At 40.7% G+C, this 27945-nt stretch overlaps 6 protein-coding genes and 1 long non-coding RNA gene across 8 annotated transcripts; 1 reads left to right on the top strand and 6 right to left on the bottom strand.

Moving 5' to 3' along the window:
* Positions 1–859: 859 nt before the first annotated feature.
* Positions 860–1726, bottom strand: LOC306979268. Its single transcript, XR_013793945.1, has 3 exons — positions 1367–1726; positions 1110–1258; positions 860–1042 (listed from the first exon to the last, which is right to left on the bottom strand). It is a non-coding gene; the product is annotated as an uncharacterized lncRNA (long non-coding RNA).
* Positions 1727–5477: 3751 nt separating this feature from the next.
* Positions 5478–9034, bottom strand: pgap3 (post-GPI attachment to proteins phospholipase 3). Its single transcript, XM_079578114.1, has 8 exons — positions 8644–9034; positions 8104–8201; positions 7882–8034; positions 7741–7803; positions 7599–7660; positions 7373–7509; positions 7088–7292; positions 5478–6977 (listed from the first exon to the last, which is right to left on the bottom strand). Exons 1-8 carry the CDS (start codon positions 8858–8860, stop codon positions 6914–6916), a joined length of 999 nt encoding a protein of 332 aa, XP_079434240.1. The 5' UTR covers positions 8861–9034; the 3' UTR covers positions 5478–6913.
* A 1390-nt stretch (positions 9035–10424) lies between these two features.
* Positions 10425–17275, bottom strand: mylpfb (myosin light chain, phosphorylatable, fast skeletal muscle b). Of its 2 annotated transcripts, XM_079578122.1 has the most exons (6): positions 13310–13519; positions 12705–12803; positions 11644–11824; positions 11484–11562; positions 11149–11197; positions 10425–11064 (listed from the first exon to the last, which is right to left on the bottom strand). In XM_079578122.1, exons 1-6 carry the CDS (start codon positions 13310–13312, stop codon positions 10963–10965), a joined length of 513 nt encoding a protein of 170 aa, XP_079434248.1. In that variant the 5' UTR covers positions 13313–13519; the 3' UTR covers positions 10425–10962. The 2 variants fall into 2 exon arrangements, with proteins under 2 accessions (XP_079434248.1, XP_079434247.1); XM_079578121.1 differs by lacking the exons at positions 10425–11064; positions 11149–11197; positions 11484–11562; ... (1 more) ...; positions 12705–12803; positions 13310–13519 and adding exons at positions 14820–15463; positions 16154–16457; positions 16801–16912; positions 17210–17275.
* A 94-nt stretch (positions 17276–17369) lies between these two features.
* On the bottom strand, positions 17370–19441 carry LOC306979246 (uncharacterized protein). Its single transcript, XM_079578111.1, has 3 exons — positions 19271–19441; positions 18886–19076; positions 17370–18796 (listed from the first exon to the last, which is right to left on the bottom strand). The coding sequence occupies exons 2-3, from the start codon at positions 19073–19075 to the stop codon at positions 17892–17894; spliced, it is 1095 nt and encodes a 364-aa protein (XP_079434237.1). The 5' UTR covers position 19076; positions 19271–19441; the 3' UTR covers positions 17370–17891.
* A 594-nt stretch (positions 19442–20035) lies between these two features.
* Positions 20036–20614, bottom strand: LOC306979259 (ras-related C3 botulinum toxin substrate 2-like; the record flags this gene model as incomplete). The annotated part of the gene is made up of 1 exon (XM_079578126.1): positions 20036–20614. The coding sequence occupies one exon, from the start codon at positions 20612–20614 to the stop codon at positions 20036–20038; it is 579 nt and encodes a 192-aa protein (XP_079434252.1).
* A 1729-nt stretch (positions 20615–22343) lies between these two features.
* Positions 22344–25511, bottom strand: pkmyt1 (protein kinase, membrane associated tyrosine/threonine 1). The gene is made up of 8 exons (XM_079578098.1): positions 25361–25511; positions 24616–25017; positions 24299–24536; positions 23916–24186; positions 23744–23850; positions 23485–23657; positions 22886–23112; positions 22344–22807 (listed from the first exon to the last, which is right to left on the bottom strand). The coding sequence occupies exons 2-8, from the start codon at positions 24976–24978 to the stop codon at positions 22456–22458; spliced, it is 1731 nt and encodes a 576-aa protein (XP_079434224.1). The 5' UTR covers positions 24979–25017; positions 25361–25511; the 3' UTR covers positions 22344–22455.
* Positions 25512–25596: 85 nt separating this feature from the next.
* On the top strand, positions 25597–27780 carry elob (elongin B). The gene is made up of 4 exons (XM_079578133.1): positions 25597–25710; positions 26389–26523; positions 26636–26744; positions 26853–27780. Exons 1-4 carry the CDS (start codon positions 25708–25710, stop codon positions 26963–26965), a joined length of 360 nt encoding a protein of 119 aa, XP_079434259.1. The 5' UTR covers positions 25597–25707; the 3' UTR covers positions 26966–27780.
* The last annotated feature ends 165 nt before the right edge of the window (positions 27781–27945 follow it).

Raw genomic sequence — 27945 nt, 5'->3', positions numbered from 1 at the left:
AATCATGACCTACGTTGCTCACAGCCTCGTTTGTGCAGTGCCATCAGCTTGACTGTAAGCAAAGCAAGATTGTTTTGTCACTCAAGCAACATACCCCCCCCCCCCAAAATGTGCCATTTACAATATGATAGACTTGGTCTTCCCGGTTCACAGTGTGCACTGGCCATGTTTGAACTTTGGGAAATCGATGGAGTACCTCAGCTCCCAAGCATGTGCAGTGTGTGACCATGGATTTCTGTTGCAGTATCACAATTTTGACCTAAAAATGACAAACACAAAATGTTGTAACATCATTTTTAAATATTAAAGTAAAATTTACAAATTACACAAAATCTTTTACTCACTACCTGGCCAACATTCTTTCCGACGAGGAGCCCAGTTTTGGGGGATATTTTGAATGTTATGGCTTTTTCTCAACATCCTTCAGAACCACGGAGCCAACATAATAGCAGAGTCTCTTCTTTTACCAACTGGAACATGAGCAATACATTAAGTAATATAAGACAACTGTACAATAACCATACTATGGCAGCATTTACAAAAAAAATGCATACCCCCTCCAATGTGCCAAGGGTAAAAGTAGTGAGTGAGGTCATTTTATTCTTACCTAAAAAACTTGTGGTTCTTGTTCTTGTTGTTCTTTTTTCCATTTGGAGCCACAGAATAAAAAAGTGATTAGTGCCCATTTAACCAACATACCAACACTAACGTTGCAGATTAATTACAACTGTATTTAGGTCAGAATGCAAAAAAGGTCAACATACATTTTTGGACTAGCGCATCACTAAAAATGTTAATGTAAAAGTGGAATATTGGCATTTGTATTTTAAATACAGAGAGTAAAAGTTTGTGTTGTGTTGCTCACCTTACGTGCTGTGGACAAACCTGGACCTGTGCCTGCTTACAGCCTCCTGTTTTTCAGGTTTTTCAAACTTGGCACAGAGTGGTTCAGGCACAGGTACTCTGTCAGAGTAGTCCTGATAAGGACGGGCATCCTCCACCACCCTTTCAAAAAGCAGCTCCATAAGCTTGTCAACGTAGTCTAGAAAAAAAAAAAAGATCAACGTTTATCCTCAACACTCATGTTAGTTTAAATAAATATGACTTACATGAAGTAGGGTTGGTTTTCATGGCTCTCACTGTGTAGTCTCCCTTCTTGTATTTTGGGTACACTATGGCATACCTCAGCTCCCCAACAGACGTCGCAGCATGTGCCCTATTTGCATTTTCATTATAGTGCAAAGCAGCGACCTGTAGCCTAAAATATCACATATGAACATTAATATCTGTATTTTTTTTCTAAACATTTCAAAGAGATAAAATAACTTTGAAAGTGAACATTTGTTGAACCTTTAGGATTCATTACCTGGCCAGCATTCCTCTGAATGAGAAGCCCACACTTTTGGGAGAGAATCGGATGATCAGGCTATGGAATGCCTCGATGTGCGATGTGTGGTATTGTGGGCTTATTTTCGCTACATCTTTTACAAAACGTGGTGCCAACACAATACCACTTAGCCTCTCACATGCTGCTGTGCCTACAAAGAAAAGGACATATTGATATGCCAAGAGTAAACGATTAATATAAATGTGATATTGAGTAAGGGAGGAGCAGTTGTAATTACACATACTTGGTTTTAGCCACACTCTTGCATGATCCCCAACCAAAGGCTCGTGAATACAGCGAGGGAACAGGGGGTTTTGGTGAATGTGGACATTCTGAACATGGTTGGCCACAGATGTCCACTTGGCCACAGCCTCGTCACCTGAGGAGGACGTTGTTGCCGACCAGTACAGATGATTAACGATGCTTTTTTTCCACATCGTTACATCCTCTGTTCCCCTTTTCTTCCCCAGCTCATCCATTTTTTTTCCAATTCCTGGGACGCCCCACCAAAGAAAATTAAATGTATTTTTTAAACGAGGTACACAAATAGAAACACACACAAAACTACACATTACAATTTACAATTACTGAAATACATACCCTTCCCCATGTGCCAAGGATCAAAGTAGTGATTGATATCCGGTCTTTGTTCCCGTAAAAACTTCTGGACGCCTGAGTGTCGGTCCGTAACAATCGCTTGCACCTCAACACCCCTCTCTTCAAGCATTGTCAGACTACGGACAAATCCCTCCTTCTCCATACGGACACTGTTCCCCACTTCATTACTCTGCCAAAGCAAAAAGATTTATTCCAATCTACATGTTAGCAGGTAACTAGTTGTGTTCAAATGACGTCACTACATTGTAAACAGTCTTCAGTGTAATTGTTGGGCAAATAATAGTTTTTATAGGTAACAAGTCACAACTTTTAGCCACAATATTGTTAATAATGTTGTGATGTCCTGTGAACGAAACATGTTATGCGACTTACCTGAACAAGCTGAATGTCAATTACCCGGTTAGCTTTAAGATTCATCATTGTATAGCTCCCGTATTTTGCAGAGTGTCCTACAATAACAAAATATACACTTAACCCAACTTTCATTCAAATCTGTCAAAAGCTTTTAGATAAAGAATTACCAGGTGAATCGGCTCGCATATCGCCACCCAGTGTCATAGCCCCACCAGCAACAGCCTCCATGACACGTTCATCCTGCTCAAGCTTCCACTGCCAATTGACTGTTGGGATGAGGAGCTTGGCTTGATGCTTATAAAAGCACTGCTCAGACAGTCCCTGAACATTGAAGGCCCTGAGGAACTATAAAACGTGAACACATGTCATCAACTGAAAAGATATGGAACTATGATAAAAAAATAAAAAATATTATTGCTCTACCTTTGAAACCTGACGAATAGATGAGCCAGTAAACAATACTGCTGCACAAAGCTGAAGGTTTCCAGCAGGAATGTTGTTCACCAGTGGCTGGCTGGACCACTGGTTAAAGTACTCGCAATGAGGACATTGCTGCTTCACCCGGAGCAGTGTGCCAACTGTCACTGTGTCGATAACACAATGTCGGGTGCAAACAGGACAGCTCCGGAATAGCCCCAACAGTTGGTCCTCATAAACGATGTACTTTTTTTGTTTATGTGGAGGGACTTGTATGGGGGTTCTGTATGGCAAAATAACAACAACAAAAATAAATGTAGACCTTCATATCTGAAAAATGTATATTATAACTTAGACAGAAAACTTGAAAACCTTAGGTGACATATTTTAAAGATAGGCTACATCCATAAGTTCATTTATATTTTACCCAGTACAGTTCAGGGAGCTCGCACTTCCATCCAGATGGTAGGTGGGGTCAGAGGCTGACACCTCGCACCTTGGTCTTTTGACCGGTGTAGAGGTTGCCATGGGAGCTTCGGGAAACTGAACCTCCAGCAAGGTCTCCGTATTGGAAGACATGCTCCTGCAATGAGGTTGTACCTGGATGGCTGTGTAAAAAACAAAACAAAAAGGTTAATAATGCACTACTCAAGAGTTACAACACAAAATAATCAGCAAAAGCTCCCGACAATAATCACCTTTGCTTCTCCTAGCAGGTTTCAAATTGGCCTGGACAGATTCATGCATGCTAAGGGGTGCATCAGTCTGACAGCCAATTTCTCGGGTGGGTTTTGGCTAAAAACACAGTAACATTTGATCATGCATATTGTGTAACTCTTATGAAAGACACGCAAACACATACATGCTGAATAAGGTGATAGTTCTTGGAGCTACCCAATAGCATACAAACCCAAAATTGATATCATGTTCAGTCTGGCTACAGTGGACGACTAAAAGCTTCCAAATAGGTTCTTAGATTTGAATAGCTGCAAGTCCAAATAGGACTTTGAACTTCAGATAAGTTTCAGTAAACTTGGCGACATTAGCATGATCAACAGACACCACGACTGAACCGCTGATATCTGTGAGCGCCCAAAAGCCGCACGGTCCACCCGGAGTGGTCAGCCCTCTCCTCACTGACCACGATGGCGCGTAAAACGAGCGCAGAGCGCGCACAGAGCCCGGTCAGTCTGGTCTGGCCTCATAGTTATTTCTAGTCATACGCTAGCTTTATACATTAGCTTTTAGGTTAGCTTGATATTGTGAAATATGAAAGCTATAGTCATCGTAAAACTTGTACCCGGTCTCATGCACAGTTGCGCACTATGTCAGCGTAATGTTGTTGTTGTTGTGCAGACTGATGCATTAGCGCGCTGCCACTAGCTAAATTATGAATCTGAGCGGCAGAAAAGTTATCATGTCGTTACAGCGGTGTAACATGCGGATCATCAGTGGTGATGTAAAACGCCCCATTACACACTGCACCGTATGCAACAAACAACAATAACCAAAGAGGATTAGCTCAGCACGCTGCTCCAACAACAAGCCTTTTGCGCAGCAACAGGCTACCGAGTCCCAGTACACAGCACACGTCAGTGTACTGGGACTCGGTACAGTGATAAAATTAGCGGATGTAGGCTACTACACTGCTCTATGCAGTAACTATATTATAACAACACATACATAGAAACTTTAACTATCAAGTTCAACCCCAAAATCAAATCAAAGCTGTAAATACATATGTACAGACAACATATCGATCCTTTTTTTGGACTTTTACCTCCAAATGGCCCGAGGAGTGTCCGGCATGGCGTGGCTGCAGTGTTTGGAGAGCCAGGGTGGGGAGAGCCAGGGTGGGGAGAGCCAGGGTGGGGACTGCCTCACTCTTCAAGAACAGCTGCTTGGAGAAGCCCATTTCAAACGCCATTGCGTTGGAGTAGGAATCCCGCGAAAAATGTATATCACAAACTCCGGCACGGAAAGGGAGTTCACCTTCGCCCAAGCCAATTGCGCGCAACCACTGGCGCCTAATCTCTAAGTCTACAGGGACACCATGTAAACCTGTAGAACTACAGCACCCCACTACAATACACCTCCTCCCCATACTTACAATTTAACTATACAAAACACTACACTACACTAATGCTCACTAAACAATACAACTAAAGCTAAATGCTAATGGCTATGCTAAACGGAAGCTATTCTAACACTGACAATAAAGCTAAAGACTAACTAATACTATAAAACAACTAGGCCTACTACTAGGGATAAACTATATTAAATTTAGATAAGCTAACTGACTAAGTATTATACTAATAACGCAAACCTGATAATCGCTGTGAAAAAACTCGCTCGCTCTGTTCCAACTCCAACTCGCTACAGAGCCTTTAGGGGAGGGGTCAGCTTTTATACCACAGCGGCAGACTTGATGACGAACGATGGTACGGTGACGAAGGATGGTACGTCATCAGCCAACCCCTAAATTCAAATGTAGTAAGTGCTGTTCAAACGTGAGTGGCGCTGGACAGGCAGTTTTGTACACAAAAATTGGATTTTGAACAAGTTTGCACTAAAATGTCAAAATAATTTTAAGAACATGTAGATAACTGTGTTAATGACCCATATAGATAGTTTATCAGCAAAAAAAAGTTGATTTGGTGTTTAGTTGTTCTTTAAACAGGCACACATTTTATCAGTAAAAGTCATGTTTATTTGTTCCATCTTTTTAAATATTTTTTGGTCAAGGTTTGAAGTGAGGATGAAAGTGCACTCAGTCGCACAAGGCAGCAGGCAGGGGGCAGCACATATGGGGGACACGCTGTGATCATGTGTTGAGTGGATCCTGTTATTAAGATATTGTCATGCGAGCTGTCAGGATATTTTCTGTATAGAATTTCCATTTATAATTAGAAATTGTTTTTGACCCAAACTAATGACAACTTCTCTGGTCCCTCTGGTCTCCCCCCGGCCCCTCAGCAGGCTGTCAGCAAAAGCTAAATTTACCTTGTCACACTCTCATGCAGCAAACCACTCTGCCACATCAGTAGTATTACAAAGGGATCCAGTACAATCTATACTAGCACGCAAAATAACAGCGTCAAGGCAACGGTTACACACATACTGCTCATTGTTCGCATTCTCTCATTGTCATACAAAGGCCAGTACATGTAGAGCACACACACCCCTAAAGTGCACATTCAAAAAGGACCTCTGAGAAGACGCATGCTGAAGTACATGCATGGGTTTAAGAATAAGGTAATCGCGAGGAGAAAGCAGGGGGGGAGAAAAAAATCTAAAACAAATTGAAAGGGAAAGTTGTCATGAGTAAGGCAGTAAATATAGTTGGATGGAATTATCGGGTGGTATTTGTGGTATAAGCAGCATCTGAAGAGTGATGAAAACAGTCACAGTAATAACTCATGCACTAAAGACAAAAGAGGATTGGTGATGTATTCTATGCAAAGCCGGAATAGGGATTCTTCCATTATTACTTTCTGTGTTTCATTTTAAGGCAATCAGGGTGACAATATCTCATACAATAGATTTATATCTTCAGTTAATGCAGATAGTAAAAAAGAAAACGTTGTGCAAAGTAATTAAGGCAATAGATAAAAGTAAAAAATAAAGTAATAAAAATGAGGAGGAGGAATATAAGACAAAGCAGCAGTGGAAACAATGCAGGCACAAAAATAAAGGTGTGAGGGTGAGAAAAGAAAACAACACAGTCAGCTGGAAACGCCTCCAAACATAAACCCTTTACCCCCATGTCTGGAACAATCCACAGCCTCCCTGATTCACAAGGGGCACCCCTCAGTGCTCACTCCACTTTTGGCATTGCAGCCTGGCTCACACTGCAAGGGGACTAGCAAGGGTTTGGTGCCCTCTATTGTCAAATACAGCAAACTGCAAAACCTTTTTTTTTCTTCCCTAAATTGCCCATTGAGGCTGGTGAAAGTGGACTTAAACAAGGGCCACGTTTTGAGGGGTTGTAGTTTAGAGCAAATGCAAACAGTATGTTCTTCAATGGAAGTCACAAAGGTGTTACGCATGTCATCTGGAGATATGGATCTTTCCTGTGTCCATCATGTCTGAAGAGGTGCAAAGATTTGGCTGTGATGAAGAGGGGACTAGCTCCTTCTACTCCACTTTGACTCCCAACTTCTCTGTGTTTAGCAGGTAGAGGCTGTCATCTATAAGGAAGCTGTTAATACATAAATATCACAGTTAAAAATGCATGATAGATCAATAAAAACACGGGATGTACACACTGTTTCTGACAGATGATGATGGGTAACAGGTGAGGGGACAAACCTGTAGAATAGGAAGTGCACAGGGATGGTGCTGAGGTGCCAGACTGCGTGTGCGTCGAACACCCAGAGCAGTGGAGGGAAGTCCAGAAGCTCGAGCAGCGCCAGCCCATGAAGGAGCAGCACTACCAGGCCACACTTCCACCAGTACGGCAGGGTCCTCCTGTTCTGCCAGCACCAACACAGCCACCACAACAGATTCACCATGCCTTCAGCAAAATACAAATCAACATTTTAACTACCGACATAAACAACGGCGCTTACATTGCGCATTATTACAATGTCTTACCGATTGAAACATTGGCCAGCATGTTGTACCCGTAGTCAAAACTAACAAAGGTCAAGTAAGATACATGGGATGTAAACACGAGAATGAGCAAGACTCCCACCATGCTGGACACCTCTGGCCGCTTCAGACCCAGAGTTCTGCAAAAAGATAATATATCAATAGATATGCAGCTTATAGACATGTTGGACGCAAAGTAATTAATCAGTATTCATCTTTACTGTGTTACCTGACACAGCATAAGTAGATTGAGTAAAGAATGACCGCTGTAGCACAAAAATAATCCATCTTCTGAAACAAGAAAGACACAATATTGTCACGACAAGCATTTTTCATGCTGCTGCTACAGATTTTTTGACATTAGCCATTACCTCAGTTAGATAAGTGTCTCGGGTGTGGAATATTGTGGACCAGAACCAGGCATTAAGAGATACCTGCAATAACAATTGAGTTGCAATTAACAGTGCTTACAATAATAATAATGTTATTGTACAAGTCAGTATTAAGCCCACCAGTGAAAAGGCATTGATGGTGTGGTACATGGGGCTCTGTCGTGGCACAGTGCTTCGGTAGCGCAGGAGCATAAGGAGGCAGGCCAAACCGTTCAGCAGAGACGCAAGGGCCGAGGCGGGCTCCTCAAAACACAGGATCCGAGTAAATGGCCACTGAGAACAGAATGAACACAATACAGTCATTACGTAACTGAAAGTCTCAAAGTGATTGTGAGAACCTACCTTGCCATGAAACTGTGGAATCCTGTAGCCTCCAGACTGATACAGGCCCACTGTGGTCCACATGCACTGATAGCGACAGTCGTCACGGCATGTCCAGCCTGGGTTTGAGAAAGGATATATATCGTTTAAAAGGACAAACCAGAGTTAAATACAGGTTTACTTTTTCAAAAACATGTTTGGTTGTTTGTATGTATGTATTAATGAATGAATATACTGGCAGAGCAGAACTGTCATAGAACAGAAGGCACCCTTTTAATCGCTGGACAAGAAAGACCAGAAGAAACTACAACTTGCTCAGCCAGAAAAACTGGAGTATTTTGTCTTCTTAACTTGGTCTTCTATAATACTGCTATAAACATGGCTAAACGTAAGCCCAATAGACAGCAGTAGGCCTAATAGCAGATAGTATTTTCAGAGAGAGAAAAATAGACGTGTCTTGTTGTTATATGTGGGCAGTCGACATTGTTGGACAGTAAAATTCACAGAGTTACAACACTGACATGCACAGAGTCAGTATTTACCTGAACAGCAGCCTCTCACCTGTGAGCGCCATGTAGGGCGGCTGGGCGGACTCAAAGCCCTTCAGCCGGATTCCAGTGCAGTTGATTCGGACGCACTGCTTGACACAGTCCCGGTAAACGGGCTCCTTGTCCCCCTGTGAGGACTCCACCGGGGCTGCTGCCGCCAGGAGCAGGGCGACAGCTGCGGCCAGAGCGGGGAGCCTGACAGATGTGCACCGGGGATACGGCGAGGCCATGGCCGTGACGAGGTCCCAGCTCGACAGATCCCGACCTCAGCAAAGCACCACAGACCACATCGACCACATCCCAACACGATCAGTCGCGGTGTGGAGCAGCACTGTGTCCCGGGGTACACAGGTACAGTGCAGTCTAGTTTCTAGTCTGACGGATCGGGGTCAAGTTTCACACTAAACGTAGCTTCCGGTCACGGTTGTTGCTGTCAAAATTAACATAAAAATGCTCCCATCTTATGCCAATATAACGTTTTTTATCTACCAAGCGGTATTACAAAGCTTACTTTCTCTCCCTCTCTCTTGTTTTATGTACAAACCCGTAACTTTACAGAATGCCTTTATTGTGAAAATGATATTGTTTTTCTTATGCCCTTACTTCCGTCTGCACTGGTCACGTGGTTTGTGTTGGCCAATAAGCTGTACAAATAATATATGAATGGCATATTAATACGTTGCAATATAAATCTGGAAAATAAAATATATAAAAGAGAGGGCCTTAATTTATCCATTTTGTGTGGGTGTGCAAAAAAAAAAGACATTTAAAAATTAGTGGTTTAAATACATTTGATGTGTTTTAAAATAATCACTGTGAAACAGACTCACAGAATTATTTAAAACGGTGTGCCAGAAATTGTATTCCTAATTTTGGAACACAAGTACAGTTTCAGATGGTTAACCTTATTAAGCCCTATTTTATTAGTTAACATTTGCCTTTTATGGTCTGAGCTATTTTTTGCTGTTTACCCAGAGACATGTTTACCATACAAGTCTTGGATCTAACGTTTCCTGTAAAGGTCAAAATTATTATTATTTAAATAGCTGCTAAATGTATTTATTTATTTATTTATTTATTTATTTATTTGAGCCGATAACCCCTTGAGATGTACAATCTTGTTTTCAAGCGGGTCCTCAATCTTCTACAAAGCAAATGAAACATTGTTAGGCTAAACACGTTAGAGAAACCAAATTGAATCAGCAAATTGGCATTGACCAAGGTATTTTATTTTATTCATTAAAATGTGCGTTGAAATTTCAATGCACCCATCCCAGGCATCTCCACGTGTGGGTACCACGCTGGAGGATGGGGCACACCCAGATGTATTTATTTGTTTGTTTAGGTTGGAAGTACTCCTCATTTTATCATATGCATATTACAGTCAGTGTGCAGTCATTGCCGTCCCCAAAAGGTGCCTCAAACCAGACCCACTTACACCAAAGACACAGCGTTGTACGAAAAGATAATGGCTTTTATTTGTACGTTCTTTATTTGTTACAGTTGAGACACAGACAGTCACATCGACAGGAGAGAAACAGTGGCCAGGCGAAGGAAGGAGAGACCTAAAGCAAAGACCTTTTACTTTTGCTTACATCTCAAATCCTTCCTCCTCCTCACCATCTTTCGCCATCTCTTTCACTTACACAACTTTACATCAGGCTTTCCTATTGTGGCCTCTCCTCTGTAGGGACATCAAGGGACATTGAAAGAGAGGGGTAGGAAGTCTATTTTAGTACAATACCCAGCTCTTTTAGTGTGCGCGCCATAATACTCCATACTACCTGTACAAAAACATAACGAAACTCCTATATCCACTCTGTTGGTCAGGTTGAAACTAACAGACCATCATCTATAAGTCAGACGGCTCACTTGTTTCAAGCAAGAGTCTGTGCATGCGCCACAGCACCCAAGGGACTGACCGCTATATACACTGGACTGCTATGCATACAAAATAAATCTGTAGGTATGAAGCATGCACTGTTTGCCCCAACCCGCCAGGACAGAATGAGAAAGAGGAGTGACAATAAGCAGGGAAAGAGATAGAGAGAGAGTTTCTGTTCCACAAGATTATTTTATTTGAAAATAATCCCATGTTTTTTTCCCCCGTTGGTACTCACACACAAACAGCCCCATAGCCTTTTTCAGTCCTCTCACTGAGTATCTCCATAACAGAGACAAGTCCTTTCTGTAGTGAGCTGGGAAGTGGAAAGAGCGGGACCGTGAGGTGCAAGTGTGCGAGACAGCCACGGCGTTGGAGAGTGGGTGGATGGATGATCGAGGGGCGAGTGTAGCTTCAGTCGGAGGTAGTGGTCTTGAGAGAGGCGGGTTTTTACTCTTCCTTGTCCTCTCCGTGTGTGATGACGTAGCAGATGTTCTTGTAGTCAACATTGCCAGCCACATCAGGGGGGAAAGCAGCCCACAGGTTGGTCATCTAGAGAGGCAGGATTGGGATTGGGGTTAAAATTTAAAAATGTTAACAGTTCAAAGTGGTTAAAAAAATAATGCTGTGCTTTACCTCCTCAGCGGTGAACCTGTCGCACTGGGTGGTCAGGAGCTCCTCAAGGCTGCAGATGAATAATGGATATGATTTATTTTTCAGAAAATATAAGATGCAAGAACATGCTTGTGCCCCTTGTATGTGAGAGCGAATGCCTGTGCATGGTCCTGTATCAGTCCTGTCCCCTAATATCACTCATCTAAGGTAGGAAAAAAAGTCTCACAGTTTTAACCAGATTGGGTCTACTTTACATACATACATGGTGTTGCTCATGGTTTTCTACTTGTGTTGCATTTTTGTTAACATTTTAAAACATCAGCAAATAATAATGTGGTCAAAAAAAAAAGTCTTACAATTCCTTCTTGATGAAGCCAGTGGCCTCAGGGTCCAGGACCTTGAAAGCGCTCACGATAACGTCCTCGGGATCAGCACCTAAGAATCGAAAAATCTATCTTTATTGTTCAATTTATTAAACAAAGTGAATACTAAAAGGGATTAACTGTGTGAAATTACCCTTCAGCTTCTCTCCGAACATGGTCAGGAAGACGGTGAAGTTGATGGGGCCGCTCGCCTCCTTCACCATGGCCTCCAGCTCCTCATTCTTCACGTTCAACTGTCCCATGGTGGCCAGCACGTCCCTAAGATCGTCCTTGCTGATGATGCCATCTCTGTTCTGGTCAATGATTGTGAAAGCCTGAGGAAGAGAGTGAAGCACAGTGAGGTTAAGTCAGAAATCCTGCAACGTATTGCCTAAAGCTGTGATGTTGAAAATTCAAATCCTTGCGATACTGACTCCAAGACTTTATGATAATTGTTTACGTGAGTTGATCGATGTGTAAATGTGAAACTCTTTTCCACCTTGCTTTTCACATAGCTGCCTGTGAAACTAAAGATGGCACGGAAAACCTTTTGGGACTTGGCAGCTGGTCGCCCACTTGTCTTTCTAAGGTGTTAAAATGGTCTCGGAATCTGAGACAAGCCCCTTGCGACATTTAAGAAGAGCGCATTGATTACAGCTGTCACCCCTTTCTGCCATGTGACTGGAGGGCATAAAGGTTCTTGTACTGACCTCTAATTTGCCAATGTAATTATCAAGTCTCCTATCCGGCATCTACCATTGGTCATTTTTCCCTGAGGGTGTAAATCCTGTCATTACACTGTTAGTTAGAAGCAAATATTCCCTAACCCATCATCACACCTGTTGCTTTTGTAAATTCAGATTAAGTTATTGTTCTTTCCGTGTACTTTAAGACTGTCTTTCCTGCTTTGATTGATGCAAGCGGACCTCAGCTGTTGGGCAGCATTCCTATAGGGTCACCAACAGGAGAGTTGTAAGTCTCCAAGGAAGATTACTGGCCTCTCCCTGACAGAGGACAAGCTACTGGCACAATTATCGGTCAAATTTACAGCTATATCCTCTTGATATCAGACATTTTTGCCAGCCTAGTCTTTTTTACATCCTCACATTACATCAAAGGTCAAATAATATTTGTATCACCGTTAATATAAACAACCTGTGCTGCTCTGTGCTGTATCTACCTTTACAAAGTGTGAAGTTTTGGAAAGATTGCTACCTCCTTGTACTCCTGGATCTGGCTCTGCTCAAACATGGAGAACACATTGGAGGATCCACCCTCAGCCTGCGCCCCCCTCCTCTTTGCCTTCTTTGGTGCCTGTGAGCAAAATGATAAAATACACACACATATTTACAAAAAAACGTGTCACAACAATCAGGAACAATACAATGGAAAATCAGACACAGATGCCCTATTGTTGCAGGGAGACTTTTCTAGCAACAGCATCCATGAATATTTTACGCGTAGATCCAAACCTAACATAAATCCTAACCTCCTAGCATAAATGTTAAGTGAATGTTAAGTCTATAGCACAAATTTCCCTGCAAATTTAAGGGTGCCATTGATGATTTACACCAATCCCCCCAAAAATACTAGTTTTGGTTATGATTATGATTTCAGATACATTTTGAGTTTTCCCCAGTCTGGCCATCAAACTCTGACCGAGTCCAATCCATCATTAAAGTGTCTTGATTAGATGTTGGTACTCCAGATATTCCAGAGAGCAAATATCTCAGTGATGCTCTGGCATGGTCACTTGATGCAGACAAACTCCTGCTCCCTAGAGGCTTCACAGATCCGTGGAACATGGGCACCACACTCACCATCTCTCAGGTTTCTGGGGTTGTTGGTCAAGAAGAGAAGCCTACGCCAAGCCGATGTGACTGACCTGTGAGAGGTGTACCCTTGGGGCCTTATATACTAGCCCACGGGGGGCTAACTTTAGCCACACCATCAGGTTTGGCAGGAAAATAGAGCTGTGGGGGTGCGGGGTGGGGTAACAGAAAGAGGGTGGAGCGAGGAGGTGGCTGGTGCAGATCATTTTACACATGGAGCAGAAATAGGCCACAGGAGCCTTGGAATGAGGTGAATTCAATGCCAACACTGACTGGCTGACTTTGGTGTCATCTGTGGACTAATATGGCTAAAGCAAGAGTGACAACTGAATGCCATCAATAGACCATCTTTTTAAAGTCTATTATTGTTATTTGAGTTGCAAAAATGTCCACATTCAGAAATGAAATCCTGCATAGATTTGTTGCTGTTTTGAGTTTGCTAATACATCATGTTTCCAGTCTGTATATCTCCAGTGTGCCCGCGGCTTCTTTTAATTAGGTGCTATAAGCCACCTAATTTGTCAAGATGTGCTTTCCATTAACATTTCCTAAAGTCACCACCTGACTAGTGACAAGTGCTGTGTCCAAAATAAAACCAGTAGTGCCAACAGGAAGCATAAACAGCAATGAAACTTGAAAACAGTGGGCCGTGCCAATCTGGTAATGTTCCAGTAATGACACATCACTTGAACTACCAGCCTCAACAAGTAGTGACTGTGCCGAGTGCGATAAAGAACATAAACAACTATCTCACAAGGGTTGAGTTTTAACATCTCGAAAAATGAACATTACTGTATTGATTTTTATTGATGTCTGTGTTTTAAAATAGAGATTCAAATTGTTTTCATTGGAAGAGTGGTTTTCTTGTATGATTTGTGTTATATTCACTTTTAATGAAAAAGACTTGATTCACCACTTTTCCATTTAATGGACTAATTTTGGTTGCTCCTAAAGCGTCCCAGTATAGTTGCTTTAAAAGTGGGTGCTGTTTGCCCACCCACTAACCTCCATATATGAGTCCCATAGGCTGCCATCAATCATGTTACTGCGCCGCTTAGGCATGTATGAGGTGCTGGCATGAAGTGAATGGATACTATGCCTCGCTTCTGTGTAGAACACACAGTTCACGACAATGTAAAGCCAATGCGTAGTCGGAGGTGTTCTTACTCAATATGCTGTAGTAATAAATGACGTCGAGCCCATGTGAGGGGGGCTGTCAGCAGAAGAGAGCACATGTCCAGTCTGGGCTTGAAGGTGAAAAGAGAGAGACTTGTGTAGAAAGAGGCCAAGCTCTGTTAAACACCGTAAAAACAGACAGCTGTAGAGTCAGAAATAGCTTTGCCTCCCCCACCATTCTCTTCCTCACCAGCCCGTCCAAAACAAAAAATGTTGCTGCATGTATGTTTTTGGTAAATGTTTGACCTACTTAAAAAAAAAGGGGGAAAAAAGCATAATAACAAAGATGCTCATCAAATCATGAATTAAATATGTTGGCTTTAATTAAATAAAAATAAAGTGTCTGTAAAACATTTGTTGAAAATTAAAATTTAAACTAAACTTGGCGCATAGCTTAAAAAAACATAAAGTTGTCAAAAATTACATTTAATACAATTAAAGAACTATTACTATTACTCTAGGGTGTAGTATTTGTATATAATCTATTCACATTTTGGATAAAATATGTGAGTAACATTTAACAGTCAAAGTCAATCAAGTCCTGTTGCCCATCTGGTCTTCGTTTTGCCCATCGTGAAATGAGCTTTTTGACCTCCTTTCCAAATTCTTCGTGCATCTTTTTAAAATCATCTTGGGAGTCTGCTGCCATCCCGGCCCAGTCTCCAAAGAACATGGCAGAGGGTTGAGTAATCACAGCATTTGTGGCTTTCTTGGGCCGTATCTTTGGTGACTTTTTAGGAATGGGTTTGGTTGAAATGGCAGCCGAAGGTTGAAGCATCTGACCAGCGCTTAGGCCTGGTCCTGAAAGTGGTCCTGCTCCTTGGACTGATGGGAGAAAATTGGTCTGTGATGAAGAGGGGTGCAGGTTGGAAGTGTTGGAAGCATTTCCCGCTTCTGAAATAGGAAAATATGGCATGATGAACGGGTTGGTCTTCGTGGTGTCACTGGTTGCTCCCCCTAAGGCTTCTGAGCAGAGAGAGATAAAGAATGATTTAGATTTTTAATATTGATAGTTAAATGCTAAAAAAATAACTGGGCACTGGCAAAGCTGTGCTCCACAAATGACTTATAATAAATAACAAAATGAAATTACAGTTGGTATTGTCCCCCATCAAAAGTAATAATGTAATTATAACCAAGTTTCTCAAGGCGTGGAAGTCATTATTCATTCACGCCATACTTGGTGGTGGTAAGCCACTATTGTAGCCACAGCTGCCCTTAGGGTAGACTGAAGGAAGGTTTACCAGTCTGTGCCAATATACTGTCAATGGTCTGTGCCATCGGCCCCTCCGACCACCACCAACCACTCACTCACACACTACATTCATTGTGGCCTATTGTACATGTTTTTAGTAATGGGGTACCCGGAGCAAACCTGCTACGCGCACACACCCCGTTACACGAACTCCACACAGAATTTGCATGGGGATCGAACCCGTAACCTTCAACAGTAGCTGTGAAGCACAAGCACTAATGGCTGTACGAACATCAATGTGTTTGCCATTTCCTTCGGTTGTGGTGAACCAGTAATAGCAGAGATTCAATGTACTCCTGACAGTCAGCAGCTTCACCATGATGCAGCCAGCTGACATTGTCGCAGTGTCACCCACAGTTGTCACCCTCTCTTCCTCCCTCTGTAAACACTGTGGTTCTCACCTCTGTATTCTCTCTCCATGTCGGTTAGTAGAAGGGCCAGGTATTGGTGATTGGCTGACAACAGGATCTTGATCCAGCTCTCGAGACTCTCCTGGTCTTCAGCAGCAAACTTGTATGTTCTTAGTCCTGGTTCGCTCCACACCAGAGAGAAGGCGAAGTGTTCGTCGGACTCACAGAGCTGGACAGTGCAGCCCTCCAGAACTATAACCCCAAGCAGGTCCCGGTCCGATGGTTTCTCCTTGTAGAAAAGGAGATTTCCCTTCAGTATGAACCAACGCTTCTGATAGGAAGTCTTGATCTCACCCTGTAAGACATAGGTAGTGTCATCTGTGGTTTGCGGTCACATTTGCACATGATCTATTAAGGACCTAACATGTTGCACAAGATATTTAGAAACAAGAACCTTAAAAGGTTGTTCCCATATTATGTTTTGTACTTTATTTCATGTGAGTTTGCCCGTACATATAAAAATTATGATTATTTTTACAATTATTTTAACATTTAATTGATGGGTTGATTTACAACAAAATAACGCCCTGTTCATAATACATATATGTACCATGCTGTATTTATTGTAATGCCAGTTGAGGATGATTTAAACGTAGTTTTTTCACTAATCCTCCTGCGTACACAGAAAAGTGTTCTACCTTCTTGTACAGGTAGCCTTCTTTGTCCACATGTGTGTTGCTGGATTCAAAAAAACACAGAACTTTTTCATCGATCTTCATTTCAACATCTCTCTTCAGCGACTCAATGAACCTGCCACAACACAAGACTCAGGAACAACTCTTTTTATTGCACATAATAGTCAACGGGCACACTTTATATGGTTTAACAATACACCGATTTGTGAAAATATTTTTTTTCAACTGTAAGATCGTTATAAAGTATGTTAAGTGGACTGTAGCCCTATAGGCTAATAGAAGCAACAAAAACACGTCAGAATGTTAACTTCGTTGAAAGCTTCCCGCGTAAAGTTATTTAGTCAATTTATAGTTTCAATAACAGAGACGATATTTTGAGGATGTAGTTACGACATGGGTTGAGCCAACTCACCTTTGACAAGTGGGATTTCTAAGTTGAACTACTGTACGACTGACTGTGCCAATCACTTCCTGGTTGAGGTGAAGGCAAACAGCAGCACGTCACGTTCATGTCAACAGCAACTATCCCCTTTTGAAAATATAGGCTTGCAAGACTTTTCTTGTGTTAACATCCTATAAAATATGTATTTGTGTGTGTGGTTCAGCATGCAGTTAATGTTTTTTTTTCCTTTAATGACTATAGTTCTTACTTAATGGTACATATTACAACTACACTGTAGGTCATGAGTGGATTTTTTGTTGCTTTGCTGCATATTGTATGTCATGTCAGATAATGAGTATTCAGGGTTGAGAATTGTTTTTAATAGTGAGTAATTTTATAAAATCATTGCAAATACAGATTTTCATATGCCATTATATATTTTTAATACCCCTCTCCATCATGTTCAATAAATTGGCACGTAGCAACTCTCGATCCAAATGGAACAAAAATGTACCGACTACAGAGCATAAGCAAGCTCTACATGTCCTTGAAGCACACCATTTTATTTTATTTCTATACTGTTCTAATTATGAATTAGTCTCTTTGGTTCTTTTACAGTCAAGTTTCCGACTTTAAACTTTTACTACAACAACCTTAATGCTTCTAAATTTAAGAAGCCATTTGTGGGATAGACAATATACTTAATATGCTGTTATAGCTGTTGCTCCCTCCATACTTGCTGTAATCTCAGTGTCTCTCCAATGTGAATCCTATGGTGTCTTTTTAGGTTTTCCCTTCGACTGAAACTTTTGCCGCAGTGGTCACAAAAGTAAGGTTTCTCGCCTGTATGAACCCTTTTGTGTTTTTTTAAGTCGCCCGCTTGTGTAAAACGACGTCCACATTGTACACAGCCATAAGGTTTCTCCCCAGTGTGACAGCGTTGGTGAATTCTCAAGTTTCCCACTCGGCTGAACGTCTTTCCACATACTATGCATATGTGAATGTCCTCAGATTGAAAATTGTTGATCCTGCCTCTAGGCACATCAAAAGATAATCTGTTTGCTCTTGCATTTGTATTCCCTTTAGACAAAGCAATGGTAGAATAGGCAAAGGCAGGTCTTGATACTTCAGTAACATCTTGCGCTCTGGCTACTTCAGTAGATGTTTGTTGAGAGGAGTTGTAACTTAAATCCACACCGGAGGAATAGTCTATAAGGGGTGACAATAGAGAGTTTGTCCTGGTGCACTCCTCAAATGGCCCTGGTTCTTTTTTGACAACAGTCCGATGTGCTTCAGCCACGCAGCCAGACTGTGATGTACCAATATTTCCAGTTGACAAAGAGTTTATTTCTTTATCCGCAATAGTGAACACTTGTGCGGTGCGGCTTTCATTTTCTTCCTTAACATCATGGATTACATTTTCTGCTTGCGACCCAGAGGCTTCTGTATGAGCGAGTGTTTGAGAGTTAATTGTATTGTTCAGTTCCCCCCTCTTAATGTCATTGTAAGACTGGCATATGCCTGTATCTGTCTGCTCTGTGTGAGAGGGATGACCAGGTGTTTGTTTATGAGGGAGAAAGTCATCTGTGATGTGATCTGACAAGGAGTTGAATCTCACTGCAAAAAAAAAAAAAACACACATTATGTTATGCATTTCCCGTTAATGTCGCAGTACTAATACATTTTTAACAATATGATACACCTACATCTCTCATGTGCTGCGACCTCATTCTTCAGTTCTTGCAGTCTTCGTTTAAGGCTCTCGTTTTCTCTTTGTGTTCTGGCAGTTTTTTCCTGGTACTCCGACACTGTATCCTTCACAGCTTCCAAAACTTCATAAACAGCTTGAGTTAGTAGCTTTGCTACACGGGCATTAAGATGTTGGAGTTTAGACATCCTGAAAGCAAAAATAACAGACTAAAATGAGAAAAAATATATTACGATACATATATATATTATTTATTTAAAATATTTATGCAGTGATGGTGGATTAATTACGTGATATGTGACTTCCAAACATTATCATACAACGTGCAAATCCCGACGTGTCAAATCAGTAATATTTCTACTGCAGATGCTAGCTAAAATTACCTGTATCTGAGATGTCCACGACGTTAGCATCGAAAGCTGATCGTGTCAGCACTTTATGTGTACCAGCACATTACATTAGTCTCATAAACACCATACAGTACAAAGTAAAATCTCTTTCGGCTAAAATTTGTTTTAAACTTTATTTTAAATTATTATTTTACAGGACTTGTTTATTTTGATCACAATACTGTAACCCGGAAGTAGAACCTAAAACACTTCCGTCAACAATCTTCTTCTTCTTTGGCTGCTTAACGGCAGATGCGGATTAATTTAGCGCACTACCGCCACCATCCAGATCAATTGGGCATGAGCGTCATTATGGCTTGAATCTTTGGGAATAATGTAGCCTGCAAGCTACAGAAGAAAAAAAACAACCTAAAATGATATTCTATCAATAAGTCAGGTGTGCATCAACAATTAAAACACACATACTCTGTGATCTGAAGCCAGAGATAATATAGCATTTAAGATAAATGTTCCCCATTGTCACCTATTTTCCCTTTAATTAAAGCCCTTTCTCTAGTCAATTTCCTACACATCATAAAGACATGCTCTGTTTCTGACACAATACAAATGTCACCGTTTCCTGAATTATGTTTTCCTATTCGAAATAATGTTTTGTTTAATCTTTGTTTAATCTACACAAAACATACAATGAGAAATCAATCAACAAGGTTCCAATCATTTTGGGAAGATATTTATGTATAGATTATATGACTGAAAAAAAGAAAAGACAAAAAGCAACGTTTTAAACAGTGACATGAATTATAAAATGTTACAGTGTTTCTTATGGGGAGTTCTCTTTTGTCTTCGAAGAAAAGTCTGTGCAGCAGTTTCAAATATCTCATCCAAACCTTCCTGTTTGATAGAAGCGCACTCAAAATATCCAACAGCTTTAATCTGTTTTGCCAGAGCTATCCCCTGTTGTTGGGTTATAGTGAATAGATTCTTCTCCTTAAGTTTCTCCAAAATCTCTTTGTTATCACGCAGGTCACTCTTAGTTCCCACCAGAAGAATAGGAGCTTTTGGACAATTCGCATTAACATCTGGCAACCACGTTTGTGTTACATTGCGAAAGGAAAACGGATCCGAAATGGAGAAACAAATAATAACAACATTGGTATTAGGATAAGATAAAAGGCGTAAACGGTCATAGTCTTCAGAACCAGCCGTATCATGCAAATGTAACTGAACAATCTGGTTATTAATGTTCAGCTCTTCAGAGTAATGATCCAAAAAGTCTGGATGATATACTCCAGGATATGTCTTTCTGTTGTAGGTGGATAATAAATGGGACTTTCCTGTACCACTGTCTCCAACAATCACACACTTTGCAGACTGCATTGCAAAAAAAACGAAGGTATAGGCTACCTGAAACACACAAACACACACAAAAAGCATATCACATTGGACTGATCTGTACCATAGGCATAAGTAGAATGAATGACTGACCTTTGAATGCTGCAAAGGAATTGCCTCAAAAATGTTCTCGAAGGATTAGATAAAGACAAGTCACGCCCAGCAGTGAACAGGAAATGTCTCCTAGAAATTTCTAAATTGAGTAATACTGTGTCGTAAGATAAGAAAAGCCTTTGATCTCGCAATGGAGAAATTCACTTGTTACATCAGCTCTCAAGAAACCCTCAGGGTGTGAAAACAGACAGGAAAACAATTAGTAAATAGAGGTAGGCTATCTTATTATACAAAGAGTAAAAAAACTCATACTCATGATGTCACAATTATCAAGATCATAGGAAAGAAACAACTTCTATTCATTCTAAATAAACTACTCATTATCTAGTCACAAGAGAATTCACAGAGGTACACAATCCAATAACATAGTCGCCTTGTTAAAATAATGGTCCAAGTCATATTCTAAGGACACTCCTCAAGAGTCGTCACAGAAAATACTTAATTTTACCCAATAAATAACATTGAAATACATGCATTATTATATACAGATATTATCATCATTGAAAAAATAAATAGTACCTTGTTCATTGTAGAATTCTTCATTGCATGGAAGGGAGTCTGTAGTTTGTCTTCTAAAGATGCAGCACCAAAGTGTTCTCGTATCTACGAGTGAAGGGTCTGTATATCATGCTGGATGTTTTCCATTGCTGATGGCATTTTGATGAACTGTGCCAGAGGAACTGTCCAGTCATTGATAGGAAAGGCTTATAGTCCAGCTCCTCAAATGGGCCAGAGGGACATATTAGTATAATATCCTTTATGGAAGAATTTAAATCACTGTTTAACACACTCTGAGTTCAGTGGGTTGCAGCTCAGATTTAACTTGCAGCAGAGGAGGGAGACTTGAACTCTACAAACGAGACATGAGTTAACATTAATGACCAACAGCATGTCATATTACTTGTTTGAATATTATCAAAGAAATTTGGATTTTATTTTACCATTGTTGTCAAGCTAGACTTGATCCTTTAGTTCCTGCAATCTCCTTCTCAGACTTTGATAAGAATATCAAAGTCTTTGGGTCCTTCTCCTGGTTGCCTACGCCACCAGTTTCTTCGACCACATCCAGAACCTAGAAGAATATCAATGGGAAAAATTGGCAAAAAACGTTTTAAAAGAAATGAACCTATAGTGAAATTACCCTTCCTAATGTACAGAATCAACAAGTGTGCAGTGAATCAAGTCAAGCCTTTAACACAATCAAATGTAAAATGAACAGGATGAAATACTTCAATGGATGTAATCTATAGATACTAGTCTTCGACAAGTGTTTCCCCAAGTCTGTCCACTTGCGCCACCCTTTGGCAAACAATATGAAATACAAAAAGCGCAAGTACAGAATTGAATAAATAGTAGTTTCTTATTATTCATCGCCTCCTATTATTATTATTATTATTATTATTAAAAGAATATAAAGGGTATAAAAAGGTTTTTTGTCCCAAAAATTTATTTTCTATAACCTATGACACAGTACATGAATACATAAAAGTAATTATAACTTACTACAGTCGAAGTACATCATGACTTGTCATTTCAGCAACATATGCATTTGCACAAAGACAAAAAGTGCATCAAATCAAGATAATATGTTTTCCCTTTTCCCAGACAATATCCCAAATACGTGAAAAGAGGAAGTTACAAGTTATCTTATCATTGGGATTAAATGATATACAATCATCTCTTTTTTTCCTCCTCCACAAAGTAAAGCAAAATTAGGGCTGTCCATCAAAGGTCGTGTCCTCAAAGAGGCTCAGCAAATTCTTTGGTTCAAAGTTTGGTCTTGGCAGAAGTTCGTCAGCTCTGACCCAGTTGCGTCCACTTCGCCCAGTGGACTTGGCTGATGATTGGCGGCTGAGTTTAGACGTGCGAATGGGGCTGCCATGCGGTGTCAGATTATGACAAGAATCATATGTATTAATACTGGATGGAGTTGGAGGCAAGCTACTGGAAGGCCAATCCCTGAAAACATAACGATTCGGAGTGTGAGCAGGGCTTCCACGGTAAAGCAGAGGTGACCCAGGAAGAGGTGTAGAAGTGCTCTCCAAAGACAACCTCAATTCTAACCTGTGAATACAGATTAAAGGCAAACGTTACTGGGGAGTAGTATTTAGTGATAGTGTAAACAATTGGATTTTGTCTTACACAGACTTGTGGGAGAAAGTTGGAGAGAGGTCTGGGTCTGTGGGATCCACATAAAACACTGATTCCTCCTCAGGTGTTCCTGACTCGGCCATCATAGCACTGGGAGGCAGAGTTAAGTCCTTGTCCCAGCTGTCTTTAGGAGGGGTACAGGGAGGCGACTTGAACCACTGAGGAGCAAATGACCAAGGAAGAGAAAATAGGGCTCTCCATCCAAGGCAGAGAGCCATCTATGAGAAAAGGAATATGAATTAATGTTAATGCTTTATATTTAAAAACAGCTATCATATGGTAAAATGGGCATATCATGAATACCAGTGGCTTAAAAACTTGCTGTCTGGAGTTTCAGAATGTTCTTTTTATTATTTTAATTAATGTGTGTTTGGAAAAGACACTTGAGAAAGAATTGCTTTTAATCTTCTTATGTGTTGCTTGGAGCGCCCTTCACTGGCAGAAGGGGGAATTAACCTTTGTGAACTAAATTTGAAGACACCATTTTTATTAGCAATAAAATGGTGTTACAAATAAAACAGTGCGAGTGGTTCAAATCTTTTTTTTAAGTTGATTTTTTACAAATGACCTATTTAAATAGGAAATTGCACCTGACAGAGAGAGGTGAGGGCAAGCACAGTTTCAGTGACCAAGAGGTAGATGTGCCTTTTCCAGCGTCGCTTTTTGACACTTGAGAGGGAGAGAAGCTCAGACACTGTGGGTCGCTTGGATGGTTCAGGGGCCAGCATCATCTCCAGGACGGTCAGAAACTCAGATGAAAGACCTACAAACACAAGGTTATCATACGGATTGAACAATGACAATATTTATTTCATTATTTTGAATTACCAGACAGTGAGAGACAATTACCGTTGGTGAATTCTGTAGGAAGGCAGCCTTGTCTTAGCTGTTGCCAGCCTTCTCCTCCATTAGGAACCTCAATGTTACAAGCGAGCTCCAGTATAGAGACTCCCAAACTAAATGGGAATAGAATAAGTTGCTAATACAGTAGTTTAAGCTAACGCTAAGCATGGTTTCGTACCTGAAAACATCTGCTGCCGGCCCATACTCCCCACATAGTAGCTCGGGCGCCATGTATCTGGGATCGCCTTCCTGAATGTCGTCCTTGACTTTTTGTTGTCCATCCTTTCGGTTGAATTCAAGCAGTAGTCCAAAGTCAGCTAATTTCAGACGACCAGACTCCGTCATAAGGATATTGGCAGGCTTAAGATCCAAATGCACAAAGCCACTTGAATGCATGTGATTTAGTGCTGACAGGAGATCACAAAGGTAACCCCAAGCTGCTGCTTCATCTGCATTAGAGTGATTAACAAAGTCATTCAACACAAAAATTTTGTACACTTGTGTTTCAAAGGCATAATGCTGTATAATTATTTAACCAACTTATTTGTGTTCCAAACAAACCTGGACCAGGAGGCTGGCTCTCAGCGTGGAGCAACAGGCTTTTGCAACAAAGTTCGGTTTGGATGTAAAGCCGGCCACACTCCTCCCAGGCTGCTAAGAAGTTGAGGATGTGTGGGTGTGGACACAGGCGTTCGTGATTCTTTGCCTCTCTTAAACTTCGGCTCCGCTCATAGCTGCTTCTGAAGCGATGAGCGGATCGTTTGACTGCGTACTTGTGTCCATCTTTGTTGCTTTGTACCTAGAATACAAAATGCGTCCCTGGTTTAAATGCATGCGGTGAACCATGTCATATCCACAACCTCACCAAAAGATCTCACCTTGAATACTTCTCCAAAAGAGCCTCTTCCAAGCAAACCCAAATTTGTAAAACACTGATGAAAATAGGTCTGCTGTTTGTTGGGATCATACACAGAACTGAGTGGCGGTGATTTATTCAGAGACTGTGATAACGGTGTGAACGGAGATGGCTGCTGGGGAAACATCCGACTTAAAGGCGGGCATCCTTTTGACGGTGGCAGTGGGGGCACAGACCGTAAGAGCCGTGTTGGAGATGAGCAAGAGGATGTTGAGGATGAAGAGAGCGGACGGCGTCGCTTCTTTATAGAAAAGCACTGCTCAGCATGAGTGAAGTGGGTCGGGAGAGGCAAACTGGCTGCTGTAGTCTCAACTGTAACTGACATCGTGTCTGGGCTCCCAGGAGGCCCTTCTTGTGCAGTTTGCTATAATGGTGCAACAGAGAAAATATTATCAGCAGCTAACAAGAATGAAACATGAATACATTACTGAAAAGAGAAACAATTAATAGAACAATAATTTATACACACAATCATAAAAGTAAATAAATGCATGCAAATATTACCCTGTATAGATACCCAAATCAGAATAATCAGACCTATTCATGGTAATGCTCATCATAAAAGCAGGCAGTGTGGTAAAGAACTGCATAATAAGGTTAAACAATTACACAAAAAAATCAACCTCATGCCTGACAAACTCGACAAACAGATTTGCTAACGTTAGAAGGTGGATTTCGTAAACAGCATAAAAAAAACATGGTTTTACCTCCAGAAACAACTAATGTCGCAGTAACAGCAGGAGTTTAGCGATTGAAAAAGTCCACAGTGCCCATAGCAGATTAAGAATATACTTTACTGCAATGCGGAATCGTTCAGGAGACGAAAGTCAGACCCAAACCAACCTGAAAAACACAGTACACTCGACTGACACGAACCCACCCAGCTGGCGCCAAATTCTGAAAAAGTTGACGTAGAGTTGCGTACCTGACTTTTGAGAATAGGTCGGGCAGTACGATCATCGCTGCGCAATTTCCGTTGGTGGTGCAGTCTGTGCTGTGCTAGCTGCTCCAAACACAAGCCTGGCGCTACCGGGTAACAACTAGATCGCTTAAAATGGTAACGATTTTGTGACCATCATTCATGTGTTTTCAATCTAATCTTCGACAAAATTCGTGGTATACTCATAAGTGATGAGTAACATACACTCTTATGTCGCGCAGACTCAGGTTTTGTTGGTTAGCTAGCCATTGCTAATGTAGCTAAGGTAGCTAACTCAATCTAACTGTCATACAGTGGCTGCCCAGCTTGTAAGCGTTATGTTCATAACCAGCCCTGGTCGTCATCATTATAAATCTAATAATTGCTTGGTCAAATACATTGAATTGCATTATTGTTATCACTTTGAGTTTATCTGATTCTTGAACATCCATTGTTTTGATGTTTTGTCTAAATGCTTCTACATTATAGGTTACTGTCTAGTATGAATGTTATTGAGTATCATTATTGAGGATGAATATGTGGTTATATGTATTTAAAAAAAGGCCTACTTGAATCAGTGAAGCAAAAAAAAAAGTGTCATTCATGGAATTAATTAAGAATATTACTTCAAGACAACAATGTAACATGAATTATCTGATGCATCAGTGTAGTAAGTAGGTTGTCCATAAATAAGTTGTTAAGTCAGCTGTCGCTCTATTCATACAATAAGTAGTACGATTGCAAATAAGATTAATTGTTAAGATGTCCCTTTAATTATATATACATTTTTAAATAGTGCTTTTGTCTTTCTAACAGGATGTTTTTTTAACGATTCGACGCCATAAGACGGCAATCTTCACAGATGCGAAGGAGTCTACAACAGTATATGAGCTTAAGCGTATTGTAGAAGGAATTCTCAAAAGACCCCCTGAAGATCAGCAGCTCTACAAAGTGAGTTGAATTTGTTTGTTAGTAGTGTGAAAATTTATGTCATAAGTGTAGAAGTTCTGTACCTACAAAAAAGACGCACGTGTTCTTTTCTTTCATCTTTTGTGTTTTACAGGATGACCAAATACTAGACGACAGTAAAACATTGGGTGACTGTGGTTTCACTAACCAGACGGCTAGACCCCAGGCCCCAGCAACAGTTGGGTTGGCTTTCAGAGTCAATAGTATGTTGTTCTTTATTAATTTTAATATAATTCTTTTTACAATACGCTAAATATGCAAACTCAATTTGAGACAATGCTACAAATGATCACTGTCACCCTCTCTCCTAGATGACATGTTTGAGTCGCTGCACATCGAATCCTTTTCAAGCCCCCCTGAACTCCCTGATGTGATGAAGCCTCAGGACTCTGGTAGCACTGCCAATGAGCAGGCAGTGCAGTGACAGCAACAACAGGGGAACATGGAATGGGGTGTGTTTGTGGATTTACTTGTGGAGAACTGTCAACAAGGAAATGGAAAATGAAAAGATATATGATATCTAAAGGTAACTGAATCTATCAATGTTTCCTTTTAGCTATGGTCCCAGAGTTCCCTCCTCCCAAACAACCACAAAAATATGCCTCACAGATTTGTTTTAAATGAAAACCCGCTCTGGTTTCTACATCATATTAAGTTTGACCCTTGACTTTGTTCTAAAAAACTTATTCCAAAGTCGGAGTGATACAGTTGTGGCAGAATGAGTGAGTGAATATGTTTGCAATGTATTGTATAATTATCATTAATATTTTGGGAACGGTGAAAGCGCAGTCACAATGCTCTGAACTAACGTGCATGGATAGTCCCGTATCAGCGAACAGCATGAACGGATCCTAACTTAAATGGCTTTTTACAGACACGTTTTGTTTTTCTTGATCTGGCTACTATTGTGTTGTTCAGTCATTATTAGACTTAATGGCTTGTTTCCATCACACTGAACTTTTATTGTCATTTTGGTTTATATGTATGTTCTTTGTGGTATTTTTATGCACTGAGACCAAAGGCCGGTACCTCTTGGACAACAGGGGTTGTGTTATCTGTGGCATATAAAATATACAAGAGCTTTCTGTTGTTAGGTTTCAATTAAGAATTAAAAATCTTCACCACAGTCAGTGTGAGAGCTTCAACCACACATTATTTGTTTATCCCTATATATTTATCTTCATTTGGGTTGTTAGAATTTTAATATTTTGCATAGCCTCTTTTAATTTCAGTTTTTGTAAATAAAAGTCACATTTAAATGAATCTATTGGTAATGTTTTTTGTTTTTTTGTAAATAAACGTGCAGTTTATAATATGCTAATTTTCATTTACTCGTATCTCAATTGTCTTGGCCAAACATCATACAGCCGCGCGGGTTTGTTACGTTGGGGAATAAAGTGAATG

Source organism: Gobius niger, assembly GCF_951799975.1.
Source record: "Gobius niger genome assembly, chromosome: 19".
NCBI lineage: Eukaryota > Metazoa > Chordata > Actinopteri > Gobiiformes > Gobiidae > Gobius > Gobius niger.
The sequence above is the reverse complement of the archived record's forward strand: the minus strand, read 5'-3'. Positions and strand labels throughout refer to the sequence as shown.